Source organism: Populus trichocarpa, chromosome 5 (genome assembly GCF_000002775.5).
Source record: "Populus trichocarpa isolate Nisqually-1 chromosome 5, P.trichocarpa_v4.1, whole genome shotgun sequence".
Taxonomy (NCBI): domain Eukaryota; kingdom Viridiplantae; phylum Streptophyta; class Magnoliopsida; order Malpighiales; family Salicaceae; genus Populus; species Populus trichocarpa.
In genome coordinates this window covers 860,628-876,228 of record NC_037289.2, presented here as the reverse complement: position 1 = coordinate 876,228, position 15,601 = coordinate 860,628, and the positions used below count along the sequence as shown (strand labels likewise).

The 15,601-nt window shown below is 34.9% G+C and overlaps 1 protein-coding gene across 4 annotated transcripts; it reads right to left on the bottom strand.

Moving 5' to 3' along the window:
* Positions 1 to 855: 855 nt before the first annotated feature.
* On the bottom strand, positions 856 to 8,660 carry LOC18098552 (helicase protein MOM1). Of its 4 annotated transcripts, none has more exons than XM_052453031.1 (7): positions 8,431 to 8,658; positions 6,998 to 7,816; positions 6,598 to 6,842; positions 5,601 to 5,705; positions 2,241 to 4,406; positions 1,937 to 2,150; positions 856 to 1,805 (listed from the first exon to the last, which is right to left on the bottom strand). In XM_052453031.1, exons 2-7 carry the CDS (start codon positions 7,806 to 7,808, stop codon positions 1,033 to 1,035), a joined length of 4,314 nt encoding a protein of 1,437 aa, XP_052308991.1. In that variant the 5' UTR covers positions 7,809 to 7,816; positions 8,431 to 8,658; the 3' UTR covers positions 856 to 1,032. The 4 variants fall into 4 exon arrangements, with proteins under 4 accessions (XP_052308991.1, XP_006382355.3, XP_024457261.2 ...); XM_006382293.3 differs by having other exon boundaries at positions 8,436 to 8,658; XM_024601493.2 differs by having other exon boundaries at positions 8,461 to 8,658.
* Positions 8,661 to 15,601: the final 6,941 nt, after the last annotated feature.

Below are 15,601 nucleotides of genomic sequence, written 5' to 3'. Positions count from 1 at the left end.
GCCTCTGTTTTGTCCCCGCCACAAATTTAAAATTTTTTGTTTAATCAATACACACACCATAGCTAGTTTAAATTTTGTTTCACATCATTTTATTATCAACATCAATTTCAACCATTATTTTAATAAAATATTTTTAATATATTTTTTGTTAAACAATTACTTCAGCCATAATTTTAACCAAACATATATTTTAATTAAAATAATTATAACTAAAAATGATTTTTCTAAACTTATTTTTTTTCATACTACAATCACAAAAACTACTGTAATACCAATTACAGTATGTGTTTGTAATAAATGTGTGATTAGCTTTTTTATTAAAAATACAATCCTTTAAAGCACAAATCACACCTCACAGAAATAAAGAATACATACATGCTTCTTTATATAGATTCCACAAAATAAAAACTAACTACACCTCGACTGACCCAGAGCCCATCGGTATCTGACCGAAACACCTCTATGATCATAAAGACAGAAACGGTGTCTCTATTCCAAGTAATAACCAATCGCTACCACCATGTTCATGTTCAACTCGACTATTGAAAACACTTGGAAACATTTCTAAACAATCTATCATAATACTTGCAATGAACTTCCCTGAGAACCAATCATAACTATTTCTTGTAGAGATGACTTCCATAACAATTTTCGAAATCTTCGGTAAAATTTCAACTTTGGATAAAAAGTTACACTGATGAAATCAAAAAATGATTAATTCCACACTCAATGCAAAGTCATTTTGATTAGCATCTTAGAAGCAAAACCAGTCAAGGTAGTGCACAGATGATAAGCCTACAAGCATTATAGAAAGAAAAAAATAAAAAATAAAAACCTGAAAAAACTCAAACAGCATGAGAATGCGAATGATATGAACTTGCACATAACCTAGGAGAAGCATTCAACTATGTACAGCCACAAATTCTGCAGCAAAAAGGTTAGCAACACAATGAGGACTCTCGGAAGTAGTGCTCCAAAAAACAAAACTACACATTATGATCTACACTACGAAGATGAAACTAACCGACCACATCAATCATCATCTGATAAACAAACAACCTCACTTTCTTGAACCAATGGGTTTATGTTATAATTCAAATCTGTTAGCGGGGGAAAACTGCAGGGCTGAGTTGCATCTGTACTTGTTTGATTATCTACATCCAATAACGATTCTGGTCTGGAGAGGGATGTTCTAGAAGGAAAAATTCCCATGCTTTCAAGCAAATTTGTCATAATCTGAGGACCAGATTGTTGCACAGTTGCAGGAGCTACGGAAGGAATCTCTGTGCTCGTTTGATTATCTACATCCATTAACGATTCTGGTCTGGGGAAGGATGTTCTAGAAGGAAAAACTCCCATGCTTTTGAGCAAATTTGTCATAATCCGAGGACCAGGTTGTTGCACAGTTGCTGGAGCTAGAGAAGGAAACTCAGAAAGTGTGGGAGAAGTTGTAGGTATATGTTGAAGGATCCCACTTGGGAAGGCAGAAAGACTAGTTGCCGACATGGATGCTGAAGGTCTAAAATGTTGCAGGTGTGGAGCAGGTGCTCGAATCTCAGTACCAACTTGGAGATTGCTTGTGGTAGGAGAGATGGAGCTGATATGTGGTGGTCTGGTTGGGGTGGCTGAAAAAAGTGCAGAGCAATGAACAGCCTGTACAGGTGGGGCAGGAAGGGAAGATGTGGGAGTTGTCTGCAGACTAACTGCAGGAAGACCAGTTGAATACGGGCCAGTAACAATAGAAGGTCTCTGTGTAGAAGGTTGGGATGGCTGAAGCAGCTGCTGCATAACACCAGAGGTCATCTCTGCATGCCACCAACATTTCAACCAGGTTTAGGTTCAACCGAGACTCAAATGGATTCATAATTACATTTTCATGACTCATGTTTACCTTAGTATTATTTTAATATTTTTAATAGAAGGACATGTTACCCACCTTGCTGCCTAGATGCCCTATTATCCTTGCACTTGGTCCTGAATGCCTCAGCCAATATCTTATTCATGAGAACTTTGCTTTGATTGTCATCCATCTCTTTCTTCTTACGAAGGAATTCATATTCTAAATCCTTAAGTTTAAAATCATACGTTCTGCGAATTTGAGCGACAACTTCCTGTATCTCCTTCTCACAATCAGATTTCAGCCGCAGCTTCTGCAAAATAGAAAAGAAATTTTCACATGAAAGGCAAAACCCAAGGTGTGTTTTGAGCACAGAATACAACTAGGTCAAAAGAAAACAGACTGTATCTTCGTGGATCTTGATAATTTGGTCTGTTTCTGTGCGTATTCTATCCAATTCATTTTGCAGTGGATCTTGAGACGTGGATACAGGCATTCGAACAGCAGGTGCAGTTGCAGAATGATTGCTAATTCTAGAAGTAACAGGTTCTGTCCTCATGTTTGATATATGAGTCTGTGGTCCACCAACAGCTATCAAATCAATAGGCACATGTTGCGCAAATGAAGTTGTAAGCTGTGAACTAGTAGGGGAGTCGATGGATGGTAACAAATGCAGCGTATGCTCTCTGACAGGTGCATCATTTGGAGATTGATTGGACACTACAACAGGTTGGGATGCTGAGGCATCACTTTGTTGAAAAGCAATCCAGTTATCACAAAATTGTGCAGCTCTATCTTGCAATCTAAAGGGTTCAGTTGGTTGACTACTATCTGAGGCTACAGCAGGCATTCTGTCAATCTCTCTCGAAGTGGGGCCACTCCCCACTTCTGCAACAGTAGCAGTTTCAAAACCTCCTGATGGAAGCACTCCAGCCTGCTGATCAACTCCAGTACCACAAGCCAAGGTGGTAACACAAACTCTACTTTTCTCTTGACCAGTGGTACCACTCCCTACCACTGGAGTTTCGCAAACCCCTGATGGAACCACTTCATCCGACTGGTTGACTCTATTGTTTTCAGACACTTCTAACAGAGACTCTCCATTTTGCAGGTTGACTGCTGCTACATCACGGTGAGACTCTTGATTAAGAATACAGACTGCACCATTCTGCTTATCAACTTCAATGGCATTACCCAATTCCATACTGGCTACTCCATCTTTATCCAAAGCTGTGTTAACGGCCTCCTCAGCTTCCGGAGGGGCTGTTTCAGGCACTTCCAATAAAACTTCTCTTCCATCAATGCAAGACGTGGTTCTGGCAGAAGTTTGTCCTTCAGAAGGTGAAGGACTTAAAGCAGAATTCTCCATGCCACCGGTGGAACTGACAATCTCAGTCACTCCCAATGGAAATTCTCTATCAGGCACCATTAATGCAACTCTACCAGAACCGTCTTCAGATGATGATTTATGAATGCTGTTCTCAGGACCATCATTACAGCTGTTAGCCTCAGGTATTCCCAATGTAATCTTCAAATCAGGAATTTGTTCTTCACATGGAGATGAATTTACAGACACAACATCCTCTGAAACATCCCTCGCACTTGCAGTCTGAGGCACTTCCAAGGGAACCTCTTGGTCAAGCATGCTGGATGCAGCTCCATCGGACATTGGTTTGGAAGCAGCCATTACCCCAGGAAGTACATCCTCATTTGAACTCACAGTTTCAGTAACTTCCAGTGGAACATCTCCATCTGGCATGCTTTGGACTCGTTTGGGAGTCTGTTCTCTGGAACAAGAATTCAAAGTGACAGTGTTTTCTTGATCATATCCAGACTCATTTGCAGGTGGTTTACTTATTAATTCAGCATGTGCCCAGGACTTCACTCCTTCAATCCATTGAGCCTTCCTCTCTTGCAACTTGTTCCTTGTAGCCAGTTGCAACTTCAAAAGATTATTAAGACGCATATCCATCTGCCGTTTAAGTTTTTCGAACTCTTTTGCATACACATTATCCAGCATCTTAAGTTTATCCACTGAACTATTACTGTGTAAACGAATAACAGCTGCCTCTGTTCTTTGCTTATGTTCGAGCTCTGCCTTGTCTTGCTCATACTTCTTTTCAAACTCTTCCCTTTCTTCTTGTTGCCTCTGCAATAGCTTCCTCATCTGTTTATCACATTTCTTTTCAATGTCTTTGATACTTTTTGAGTAATCTTTTTGTGCCAATTCCAGATGAGAAAGGACCTGATTAATGGAGAACTCCTGACCAGATCTGAGGTTTTCAACCTCCATTCTCACTTTTTGCTTGTTAGATGGTGTTGACAGTGAAGATCTTCCATTTGACTGATTCTGACCGAAATCTTCTAATGAAAAACCTGAAGCTTTTGGAGAGCCAGCTACCTTACAAGTCCCAGTGCGATAAAGAAATAATTTCCTCAGACATCGCAACTTTGAGTAAACGAAATCTGCCTCGTCTTTCTTGCAGCTGAAATTCAAATGCTCTTTTGCAAGTGCAAGTGATTCTTTGTGATCAAGTTTGTGCTTTAGCATGGAAGCTGCAGTCCAACACTGCAATATGAACAGCACAAAGTAAAGCAGGCCGTCAGCAAAAGGTATTGAACATTTATGTGATCACTCACCAGCACAGTTCACAGGCAAGGAAAAAAGAAGGCATGCTCAGTAATTATCACAGATATAGAAAATGCAGAAGCACCAAAAAGCAAGGGATGAACAGAAACATGGAGAGAGAGAGACAGACCGCTGAAGTCAAGAATGTCAACACCAAATTTTTTAAATCCAATTAGTATGAAAAACAAAAGGAAAATAATCCATTGACACTGTAGTTTCCATCCTATGATAAAGATCTTACAAGTAGAGGGCAAACTAACCTGTTTTAGTTTGCTTTAGGCACTTTCCCATTAAATTATTTTCTTTCCTGGATAAATAGATAGGACCTAAGAAACAAGAATCATATCTTCCAAGTGTGATTAGAATTTCACATTTCTAATCGACTTATTTCATGTTTACAATTCTTTTTTATCCAGGTCTTCCTACTATTCTTAAATAGAGGATGTAGTAGAATATGAAAGATTTTTTTCATCTTCAAAATAATCAGATAGGATAAATTCCAACCTCAATTCAGATAAAAAACCCGCTCCATAATCCTTCATTACACTGAAACAATCACCTTATTCACAAGGAGTAAATAAATGCATTCAACAAAAAGCATACTAGAATGTTTGATATAGGTATTTTTTAAAAATACCTCCCTTCAATTTCCTCAATATGTCAGGTCATATTTTTGGCTGAAAATCTTGTATCCCTAGCGATCCCTCCTCTTTTTAATTCCTACATACTATTGCTTTAGATTGAAGGTGTAAACTGACCCCAACAGAGGATACAAAAGCTTCAACTCTGCTTGTTAGTTTTTGAAACTCAGTCAATTTACACTTCTTAAAACAACCAGTCGCATTGCAAAAATAGGAATTAACAATTTAGAAAAGGTAGATAACATGTCATGCATTTAGAGATCTCTCATATTCAAAACCAACCAGTAAGATATTAAAGCTATTGCAAATGCAATGAACATTTCAAAATATCCTCAAATTCAACAACCACGATCCAAAATGACATGAACATGGTAAAGCATCATTTTACAGTAGTGACTGACTTATTATGTTTTAATCAGAGGGTGTAAGAGTTGTGTCACAAGTAAATTAATGATCAAACAGCAGGAAAATATAGAAAAAAGAAGGTTCTAACCAAGGATATCAGAAATCCCTGCAATAAGCTAGGTGGTTCTCTACTGACATGGTGATTATTCAGTACATATTCCCGAAACTGTTCCACCATGACTTTGACATTTTCCTGAAGGGATAGTGAAACATGTCAACATAACGACATCATAGAAGAAATACTGCTGCATAATCTTGAGATCAATTATGAAAATAATGATGTTTCCTGATACATGACCCAGCAACATCCAGCAAGTTCATAAGTCCAGAGTAAACATGTTAATAAAGTAAAAGAACCCATCAAAGCAGTAAGCATATCATTTCCCTCACTTTTAATAGAGTGAAGATAGAATTTGGTTAATTGAGTCCTGGCAATGTAAGCCAACTAAGACCAGAGAGAGTTTTCTTCTATTTTTTAAGTTTTCCTTTTTCCTTTTATATTGTTACTCAGTGACCCATGAGATTTGCCTCTCACAACCCAGAGAAACACTAGAGGAGATGGAAAAAATAGCAGATCATCATTGTCAGAATGCTAAGAAACATGAAATATCAAACAAATTTTCCTATTTCAACAGATGACAAGGGAGAGGATTTGTGATGCCATTGAGAAAACAAGAAATTAACAAATAAAAATAAAATTCAAACGCGACATTTGATGGTGATGATATTCCATTTCAAATAGGAATTGAGTGAAATTGAAATTCAATAGTGCCCAATAATGCAATGCTCTCTAGGCCAAGAAATTCATAGTATCTTTATCTCATTAAGATCTAAAACAGTTATTTCAATCCAATGCCAACAGTAGGGATCATTGCAAGGTTGATGGCTTGAATGCACAAAAAGTAGGGTATTTACCAGATTTTTTCTTCTTTATTTCTATGCTTAAAATCAATTCTGAAACCAATTCAAAGTACTAAGAATAGCAGTAGATAAGCAGACCCAATACACCACATCAAAGAACCTACTGCAGCATTCATGAACAAGTGCTAGAGAAATTAACTTCTTCAGAGGGATGAGATGCATACTGGGAGTTGCAAAATTTCACAAAGTTTTGCTATCTCAGGCTTCAAAAAAAGATGGAGACTCTTCTCAGAATCATCATGCAAGTTCCTTCCTCCATTATACCCAACCATGTCGGCTTTCAGTACTTGTGATAATTTACTAGTCAACTGTGAGAAGTTGGAAACATGATTCGCATCAGTTGTGTTAAGAAGGCCAACTGAACTTGGCATGACTTGAGACATCTTATGCACTGGAGCTCCAGAAGTTCCTGCAGAAAAAGAGACATTTTATGAAGATTAATTAAAAAAATCAAGGAAATCCCACAATGTTTGCCACCTAATACTCTGAGAAGAGTACCATCTGTGCATACAGGATAAGGAACAAAACCAGAACAATTAATCAACAGTGAAACTAGCAAGTTACCTATTAAAGCAGCTTTCAGAGAAGGCGAATCAGTGTTATTGTTGGACACTTTATTGCGCTTCTTTAACCTTTGCCTTTCGGAACATGAATCCACAGAATCAGTTCTGCCGCACTCATATGGAGCTGCATCGCCATCTTCATTTGAAACCATTTCCGTAGCATCAAAATTCAAGTCGTCAATACTTCTTTTTTGTTTAGAAGACATCACTTTGCAACCACTCTTCACCTCAGTATCAACCCCAGGTGTCCTATTTACTATCAGATCTTCGCTACCTTCCAGTTTAGCTTTCTTTTGTTTCTGTTTGAACAGTTCCCTGTAAGCACGAGCATCCATTCTCTTAATTCCAACCAGGACAGTTTTGATAACAGGTTTGTCATTGTTTCCAACTTCTTCAGTTTCAAGTTGTTTCACACTCTTCTCTTTCTTGTGCTTTTCCTTCATAATTAAAGAGCCCGAGCTTTTACCACACTTCGTTGAACCAGAAGAACTAGATGACGACTGATTCTTACCCTTCTCAGGCCTTCTAGAAGGAGTCGGTAAACTTTGTTTCTCAACCAATCTCTCAGATTTCCTCGTAACAGAAGGAATTGCAGGGGGGGTCTGCTTCTCAATACGTTCAGACTTTCTACTACTTGAAGGGCTCGGAGTCAAGTTTTTCTTGAATGATGTTTCTCTAGCTGACTTTCTTAGACCAAAAGTATCATTAGCAGCACCCAAACTGCTTGATGATCTGTTACCAATGTTTCTCCCTTTTATATCATTACTTTCCTCATCCTTACCTTTACGACTAACCTTGGTATCATTTCCCATCCTGCAAGCTGTAAACCACAAACAACAACAACAACAACAACATGAGATCAAACCAGGTCAGGCTTAACATTGATGTTTCACAAGCAATTGACCAAACCAAACCGAAGTATCCCTATATTGGCAAATCAATCCCCCACTCTTCCACTTACATTCAACCCCATAAAAAAATTACTATATTTGAAGCAATCTTACAAAAACTTAGACTGGATATTCTAGGAAATTATGAACAACATTCTCATAAAGAAAAAAAAATATTAATTATTAGAATTTCCAAGTACAATATTCTCATAAAAGAAACAAAAATTGCCAAAAAAAAATTAATTCTTAGAATTTCCAAGCAAAAAGTTCTCAAAAAGAAAGAATAATAGCAAAATCAATGAAAGGCTTAGAAGACATCAACAATGTACAATCAAGGCTGCATGTTCATTTCAATCACTGCAATGCCATTCATAATCACTGAACCACAAGAACCTAACGAAAAAATCAACAGAAACTACACCAAAATTACGCTAAACAAAACCCTAAGTCACTGAAAAAATTACTTTTTTCTTTTTCAATTTCAGATTAAAAACCCTATCGGAAGGAGGGGGAGGAAAGGGGTGGATGAGATTGGAGTTCTAACTTAACGGAGAGAGAATCGTTGGGAGGTCACCGGATTTAGTCTTCCGACGGCATTTGACACTCTCCAAAGAGCTCCTTCTAGCCGGAGTCTTTAATTGCCGAGTAGAAATGAGTAAAGAGTTGATAAAACTTTACCAATGAACAGGGCCGCAGGGGAGGGGTTAATGATCAATGTCACGCTTTGTACCTGCCCGGTTGGGAGGTTACTTAGATGTTATCTTTAGTCCTACTACTTTACTTGTATTCAATTTAGTCCAACACTAGAAGGATTGGGTACCACGGTCGGACTTGGTGGCAATCATTGTTTTAAAACCTCATCTCACATTATGGTTTAATTTTTGTGATCTAAGGTCTAAACTAAGCCAGATTTTAATAAAAGTGAAAGAAGAATTGATTTGTTACGACTTGGATAAAAAGCTGATTCCTAACCTGATAAAATTCAGTAAAAATCTTTGATGTATTTTATAAATAATAATTTTATTTTTATTTTTTTATATAAAAAAATAAATTAATCAGAAATAATTTGAGTTAACATACTTGACTCCCAGTCATAAACTTGTTTTGAGTCAACCCTGAACTTTCAATTTAAAAGGGCAACTCGACAAAATAAACATAGATAAAAATTAACTCGGGAAATAGTAATATAAAAATCCATATTTAAAATCTGATTTAGAAACTTGATATTATTGAATTCATGTTATCATATGTGAAAAGCTTAAACTAAAAAATAAAAAATGAATTTTTTTAATAATATTTTCTCAATAGTCAAAGTTTTTATTGTTGACAATTGTCAATTACAAGTAAAGAGATAATTTGTCACAATTAAGAGAATTTACAAAACTCAATTAAAAAAATATGTAAAAATTATTTTACAAAAATTGCATTTCAAATTTAATTTTTTGATGAACTCCATAATATAAAACGCAGTTTGGTGTATTATCAAATACTTAACTGTATTTTTTACACCGCAAAAATTGAAGTTAAGACTAAACAAACGCACCCTTAACTACAATGTTTTTTTAATAAACTATATAACTTTAACATACATGAAAATAAAAGATAGTGGAGGTTGATAATTGATTGGATGTTAATCCACTCGACGAGTGATTCTAAACTTGCTTTGTGTCAATTGATCTGAATTAGATTTAAAAACTATAATACAAAGGTTAACTTGATAATTATAGATTGAATTAATGTTTGCATTTGCTTAAACTATATATAAAAACAAAAAATGAAAATTTTAAATAATTTTTTCATCAATAGTCAAAGTTTTAGTTGTTGACTTAACTGTCAATCACAAATGGAGACACAATTTGTCATAATTGAGGGAACAATATTTAACTACAATGTTTTTTTTTTAATATATCTTTAATATACATGAAAATGGAAGACATTGAAGGTTGACAAATGATGTTAACTCACGTACATATTTAAAATAATTATTGTTAAATCTCTTACATGTTTAAATATATGCCACATAAAATTTTAAATTTAATATTCATAAGTATAGTAATTAAAAATTAGATAAATATATACTTTGAAGATTAGCTTGTAAGGTGATTTTTTTAAATATATATCTAAATGAAAACAACAAAATAAAAATAATATGTATAAAAAAGATAAAATATAGGTGAAAAACACTTGAAACAAAAACCCTAAACATTGTAAATATTATTTTAGAAGGAAAAAAACGAGTAAATTTTTTTATTATTAATCTATAAAAAATATCAATATATCCTTAATTTAAATATAAACTAAATAACCTTATTATAATTTCTTCTTGTCCCACATCATTAATGAATATAAAATACTATGGTGTAATCTTGGGGTATAACTTAATTGGTCAGGTCCTGAATTTGCTTCTTAGAGATTATCAATTCGAGTTCTACAAACCTCAGGATCATTGGAGACTTAAATGATCGTTAACTTTAGAGCCCGTGGGATTAGTCAAAGCGTGAACAAACTAGCCCAGACACCTATAATAAACTAAAAAAAAAAACACTGTGTTGTACCTCTAATATGCTCTTGGCTTTGCAACCTTAAGTTAACATGCAAAACTACAGGAAGCAAACACATTGTAAGATGTCAGTTTACAGGAAAATATTATATATAAAACCAATTAATGACTCAATTTGATCACAACTCAAGTTTGTTTATATCTATAGAATCTGCAATTTGCTTTCCAGATCAGCTATGACCTCAGAAGTTGGCAAAAATCTGTGAAACCCCTCCAGCAAATCAGGATAGTCTGCAAACAGCTCAACCACATCCCTGTACACATCAGCCACGTCCTTGCACTTGTTTCTGTATGCACATAAAGTCATCAAAAAGTCTTTGTAGGCCTCCTTGTTGATGCGCTTCTGCACCTTCCTTACAAAACCGACAGCTTCTTCATGGTCTATAGTAACCTTCTCGGCGGCCATTGATCTTCTTAATTGATGCAATTCTGAGAAGGCTAGAAAGCCGAATAAAAGAACAGATTACCCTAATTATTATTATTATTGTTTTTGTATTAATCGGAGCACAATATTATATATATTTGTGCCCTATCAACTCTAATTAAGTCGGACTCCTATCCTGGTTATTACCTGCAGGGCATTAAGCCTATCCAATAGAGTAAGCATTAAAGAATATATATATCTGGCCCATACCCGTTAAGAAACCACCTACCTCTCAAGTCTCAACCCATGGCCCAAAGCATTTGAAGTCCTTATGTTCAAATGCTTTTCAAACTAGTTCTCTGGATCAATTTTACTATAAGTTAAAACTCTAAGAAATAAGAATATTATAAATATAGAAAGATTTTTAAAATATTTAATTTTGTTTTGATTTATTTTTATTTTTCAAAAACTTATAATAATGAATAAAATAATAATGAATAGGAAAATAAAATTAACAAAGTAAATTATTTATTTTCCTAAAAAAGTTTCTATATCAAATGTTTGTTTCTTTGTTTTTTTGCAATTAGGCTGTCAACTATAGTTATTAAATCCAACTCTACCTCTACCCAATGGTTTGACTCTTAAAATCCATGACTGGAGCAAAGTTTTGGTTTGATCTAATTTTGATATTATTCTCTAGCCAAATCCAAATAACTTTCAAATTAATATGCAACTCAATGCATATACTTATATTCAAAATTCAAATTAATGGGTCTTATCCTGATCTATTTTATTGCTCCGGAATAAATTATATTGATTTTATACCTGCTCCACGTATAATATATATTTATTTTCAGTATACTGCTCATCTATTATTTCTCATTTTGCAAAATCCTAGCCATTAACTTGAAATGTTAAGTCAAGATTTAACCAGTGTTATGTATTAGGGTATGCTTGATACGTGGGTAAAGGAGTTTTTCACCTCTTTTACTTGTGTTTATAACAATTTCAAGGGTACGGAAAAATTAATCTAAAGAAGTTTAAGATTTAATCTCAAAAGCGGAGTTAAATGGTAACTTTATGGAGGGTGGACGGGGTAAAAAAATGATTTATCAATGGGAGAGATATGGAAGTAGCTAGGTTGGAAGGGTAAAAAAATGATAATGATAAGATTTCAGAAGTAGAAAATAATGTCAATTATAATACGACATTAATTGTAATGGGTTTCTTTCAAGAGCAAAATTATGATTTTCGTGTTAGAAAAATAATATAAGAAAATAATTTTGGTAGGAGTAACTCTATATCAAATATTAGACCTAGAGTGGATTATAGTGATAAAAAAAAATGTTGTATTATCATGAAGAAGACTATATTCAGTATCACTGCGAGAAGGAGAAAGCCAATGTAGAAGAACTGAAGCTAAGGAGCAAGAAGTCTAGAGATGCTGCGATTGTACAAATTATAAAGATGTTCTCATGGTTTATGAAGGCGATGAGGTTTTGAGAAATTCATGAACTTTAGATTCTGCACTCTCTTTTCATACTTGTTTAAAGAAATAATGGTTTAATATTTATTAAAAAAAAATTATGGAAATTTTATCACACAACAATCTCGCTTGATCTATACCTGCAATTTTCTCAAATTTAAAGCAAATTGAGAGTTTGGATCTTTTTTACAACAACTTGAATGATGTTATTTCTCGGTAACTTACTGAAATTACCACACTAACAATTTTTAATATGGTGTATAATAACTTATCAGGTAAGACTCTCAAGAAAAATTATCAATTTGAGACCTTCGATGAAAATAATTATTAAAAAAAATGATGGAAAATTTATCACACAACAATCTTGCTTGATTTATATTTGCAATGCTCTTAAATTTGAAGCAGATAGAGAGTTTGAATCTTTCTTACAACAACTTGAATGATGTTATCTCTCGGCAACTCACTAGCAGTTTTTAGTGTGGCGCATAATAACTTATCAGGTAAGATTATCGAGAAAAAATATCAGTTTGAGACCTTCAATGAAAACAGTTATGAAAGAAATCTTTTTTTTGTGTGGATCTCCATTGCGAAATAATTGTAATGAAGAAGAATCACCATAGCAGCCAAAGGATAATGATGAACAAGAAGATGATGGTTTCATAGACATGAAGTTTTTCTACATCAGTTTTGATATATATTATATAGTTGTGGTGATGATGATGGTTTCATAGACATGGAGTTTTTCTACATCAGTTTTGATATATATTATATAGTTGTGGTGATGACGCTTCTAGCAATTCTTTACATCAATTCATATTAGCGACGCAGGTGGTTGTACTTCATTGAAAACTGCATAGATTCTTGCAATTATTTTGTGGTGGCTAGTTTTCGTAAGTTCTCCAACTTCAGAAGGTAAATTTGTTACTGGGGAGACGATTGTTCCTAGTTTGTGATGATTGTTTGTCCTGTATGTCTATCTAGTGCATGTTTTATAGTGTATTGTCTCTAAGCTCAGCCTTTTTATTTGATTAATTATTTTGGCTAAAAATGTAAGCTGGACTTCTCATTCCGGATCCATTAGGAAGGGAACTGATTTGCATGATTACTCTTTCAACTCTCGTGACTTGTCTAAAAATAAAATGAAAAGTGACCTGCGTCTGCATTCAATTCTCATTCTCGCAACTTCGTTAATTTGTAATTGATTTTTTTTTTCAAGGAGAGAGGACTTGATTAAGTTGTATAAAGGGAATGATAATACTGTAAATTGCCAAAATCACTACTAAGTACAAACAAAATATTCTATGCATGCGTGACAACACTTAATATCTGCATTTGTATCAAGGGCGACCCCACAGCAAGAAGATCCACCTTCTTCAACAGCATTCCTGGTCGTTTCTTCTAAGCTTCTTTGTTCTGCTCCTCATTTCCTCTGCTTCTCTACAGCTTCACTTTTAACATTATCTCCATGCACTGTAAGTCATTCCTTAACTCCAACACCAACTCCAGTTTTTAAAACATCGGTCACCAACTTTTCATTATGGAATTGCTCAGCAAAACATCAGTCACCATCCTCAATGAGTCACAAATGCACCTATTGCTTCATGATCAAGAATCAAAACTTGGAGTGCCCATCCTCTAATAATTAGGCCTTTGCCTTCCATTCTTCCCTCAAATCCTTCAGGTAAACAATCTTCCTTGTCTTCTTGACCCTTTTTGCTTCTTCTAACTACCCAGATAAATTGATGCCCAGAAGCTTTGAGACATGCTGCAATCTCCTTAAGCTGAGAGGCAGTGAAGTTTGCCATGCTTCCAAAGCAAATATAAACAACTGAATTTGGTTTCTTTGAGTCGAGTCACTTCAACTGAATTTGCCATGTTGAGCAATTGAGGCTTCTTTTCCTCTTCCTGCTTTATCTTCATTATCTCTATTGCATAGTGAAACCTGGCCCACGTTAATCCACACCCGCTTTAATTGACCTAACAAGATAATGTCCTAACCATACAGGTTCCTCTTTTACAGATTCACGGATCACTTTATGCAAAGCAGAGGCATGATTTTCTGGAAAAAGAGTGTCTTGGGAACTTACAGTAGATTTCGTTGGAACTCTTCTCTCAGGACGTAGCATAGCTTCTTGAATCTCTGTTTCTAATCGGAACAGGGTAGCAACGAGAAGCTTGGAGAGGTCGCAGGATGTCTTTCTTTTGTTCATGAGGCTGCCTGTAGAAACGCTGAAGATTTGCCAGCAACTTGTAGGAATCAAATCAAAGCCCCTTTTAAAAATTTAAGGACCAAAAGGAAGAAAATATAAAAAATCTGCCTTGTGTTTTAAAAAACACCTCCCTCCGTTTCCTCAACATGTCAGGTCACATTTTTGGTTGCAAATCTTGTATCCCTTGCGATCCCTCTTCTTTTTTAATTAATGTGTGCTATTGTTTTAGATCTGAGGTGTAAACTGACTCCAACAGAGGATACACTATGTAGTATGATGAAAATACATGATATTTCTTCTTACATACCAAAAAAATATTTATTTTCAGTACACTAACCTACTATTTCTTTAGTTTTCTTCTCTGGCATAATCACCAAGCCTGTATTCATGTACAATTAATCTAGAGCAATATGGAATTACATTGCAGGACTTTGGTTTCTTAGATCAATTTTCTTCAGAGTTCACAGCTATAACAATAAGCTACCAAAGACAAACATGTTCTTGAAAAATTTGGTAAACAAACTTAAATCATCTGTAACATTTACAGACTCTGATGACTGATCGGTGAAACTTCATTTTTTTAATCTGTTTGTTGAGCAAGTTCAAGCAAGCACTAGGATAACTTACTGGTGGAAAATATTAATCTACAATTTACACTTACTGATAACATGCATGTAGATATCTTATTGGTTGGGTTTTACAATTTACACTTTCTAATTTATAAAACCAGGAGTAAATCACATGTATCAGAGGTTTAGGTAGCTTCCTGCCCATGTGAAAACACAAGAATGACGGGTTAAATTTGACCACGTGTTATCCTATTGCAATATTACATGTGTTGTTGGACACATGCCAAGCACATTATCACATGAACAATGAATCAGCAGAAGGAATTTTTAGTAAGATATTAGTCTTAAGATTTAAAATTAAAAAAAAAATCATCATTTTTTAAATACCATATCAGCCCCCTAACTTAAAAAAATGACAAATGATAACACTGGCTATCGCATGCTATAGCTGGCTATATGTGAGGCCTTAATTTGCCTAGGGCCATATGGTCCACATAATAATTTTCTTAAATGAAAAAAACGTTAT

Coding starts and splice junctions, on each gene's coding strand:
- LOC18098552 (XM_052453031.1), bottom strand. CDS start 7,808: ATGGGAAATGATACCAAGGTTAGTCGTAAAGGTAAGGATGAGGAAAGT. Junction 4,407..5,600: donor AGGGATTTCTGATATCCTTG/GTTAGAACCTTC, acceptor TTCATATTGCAG/TGTTGGACTGCAGCTTCCAT. Junction 1,806..1,936: donor TAGGGCATCTAGGCAGCAAG/GTGGGTAACATG, acceptor GGTGGCATGCAG/AGATGACCTCTGGTGTTATG.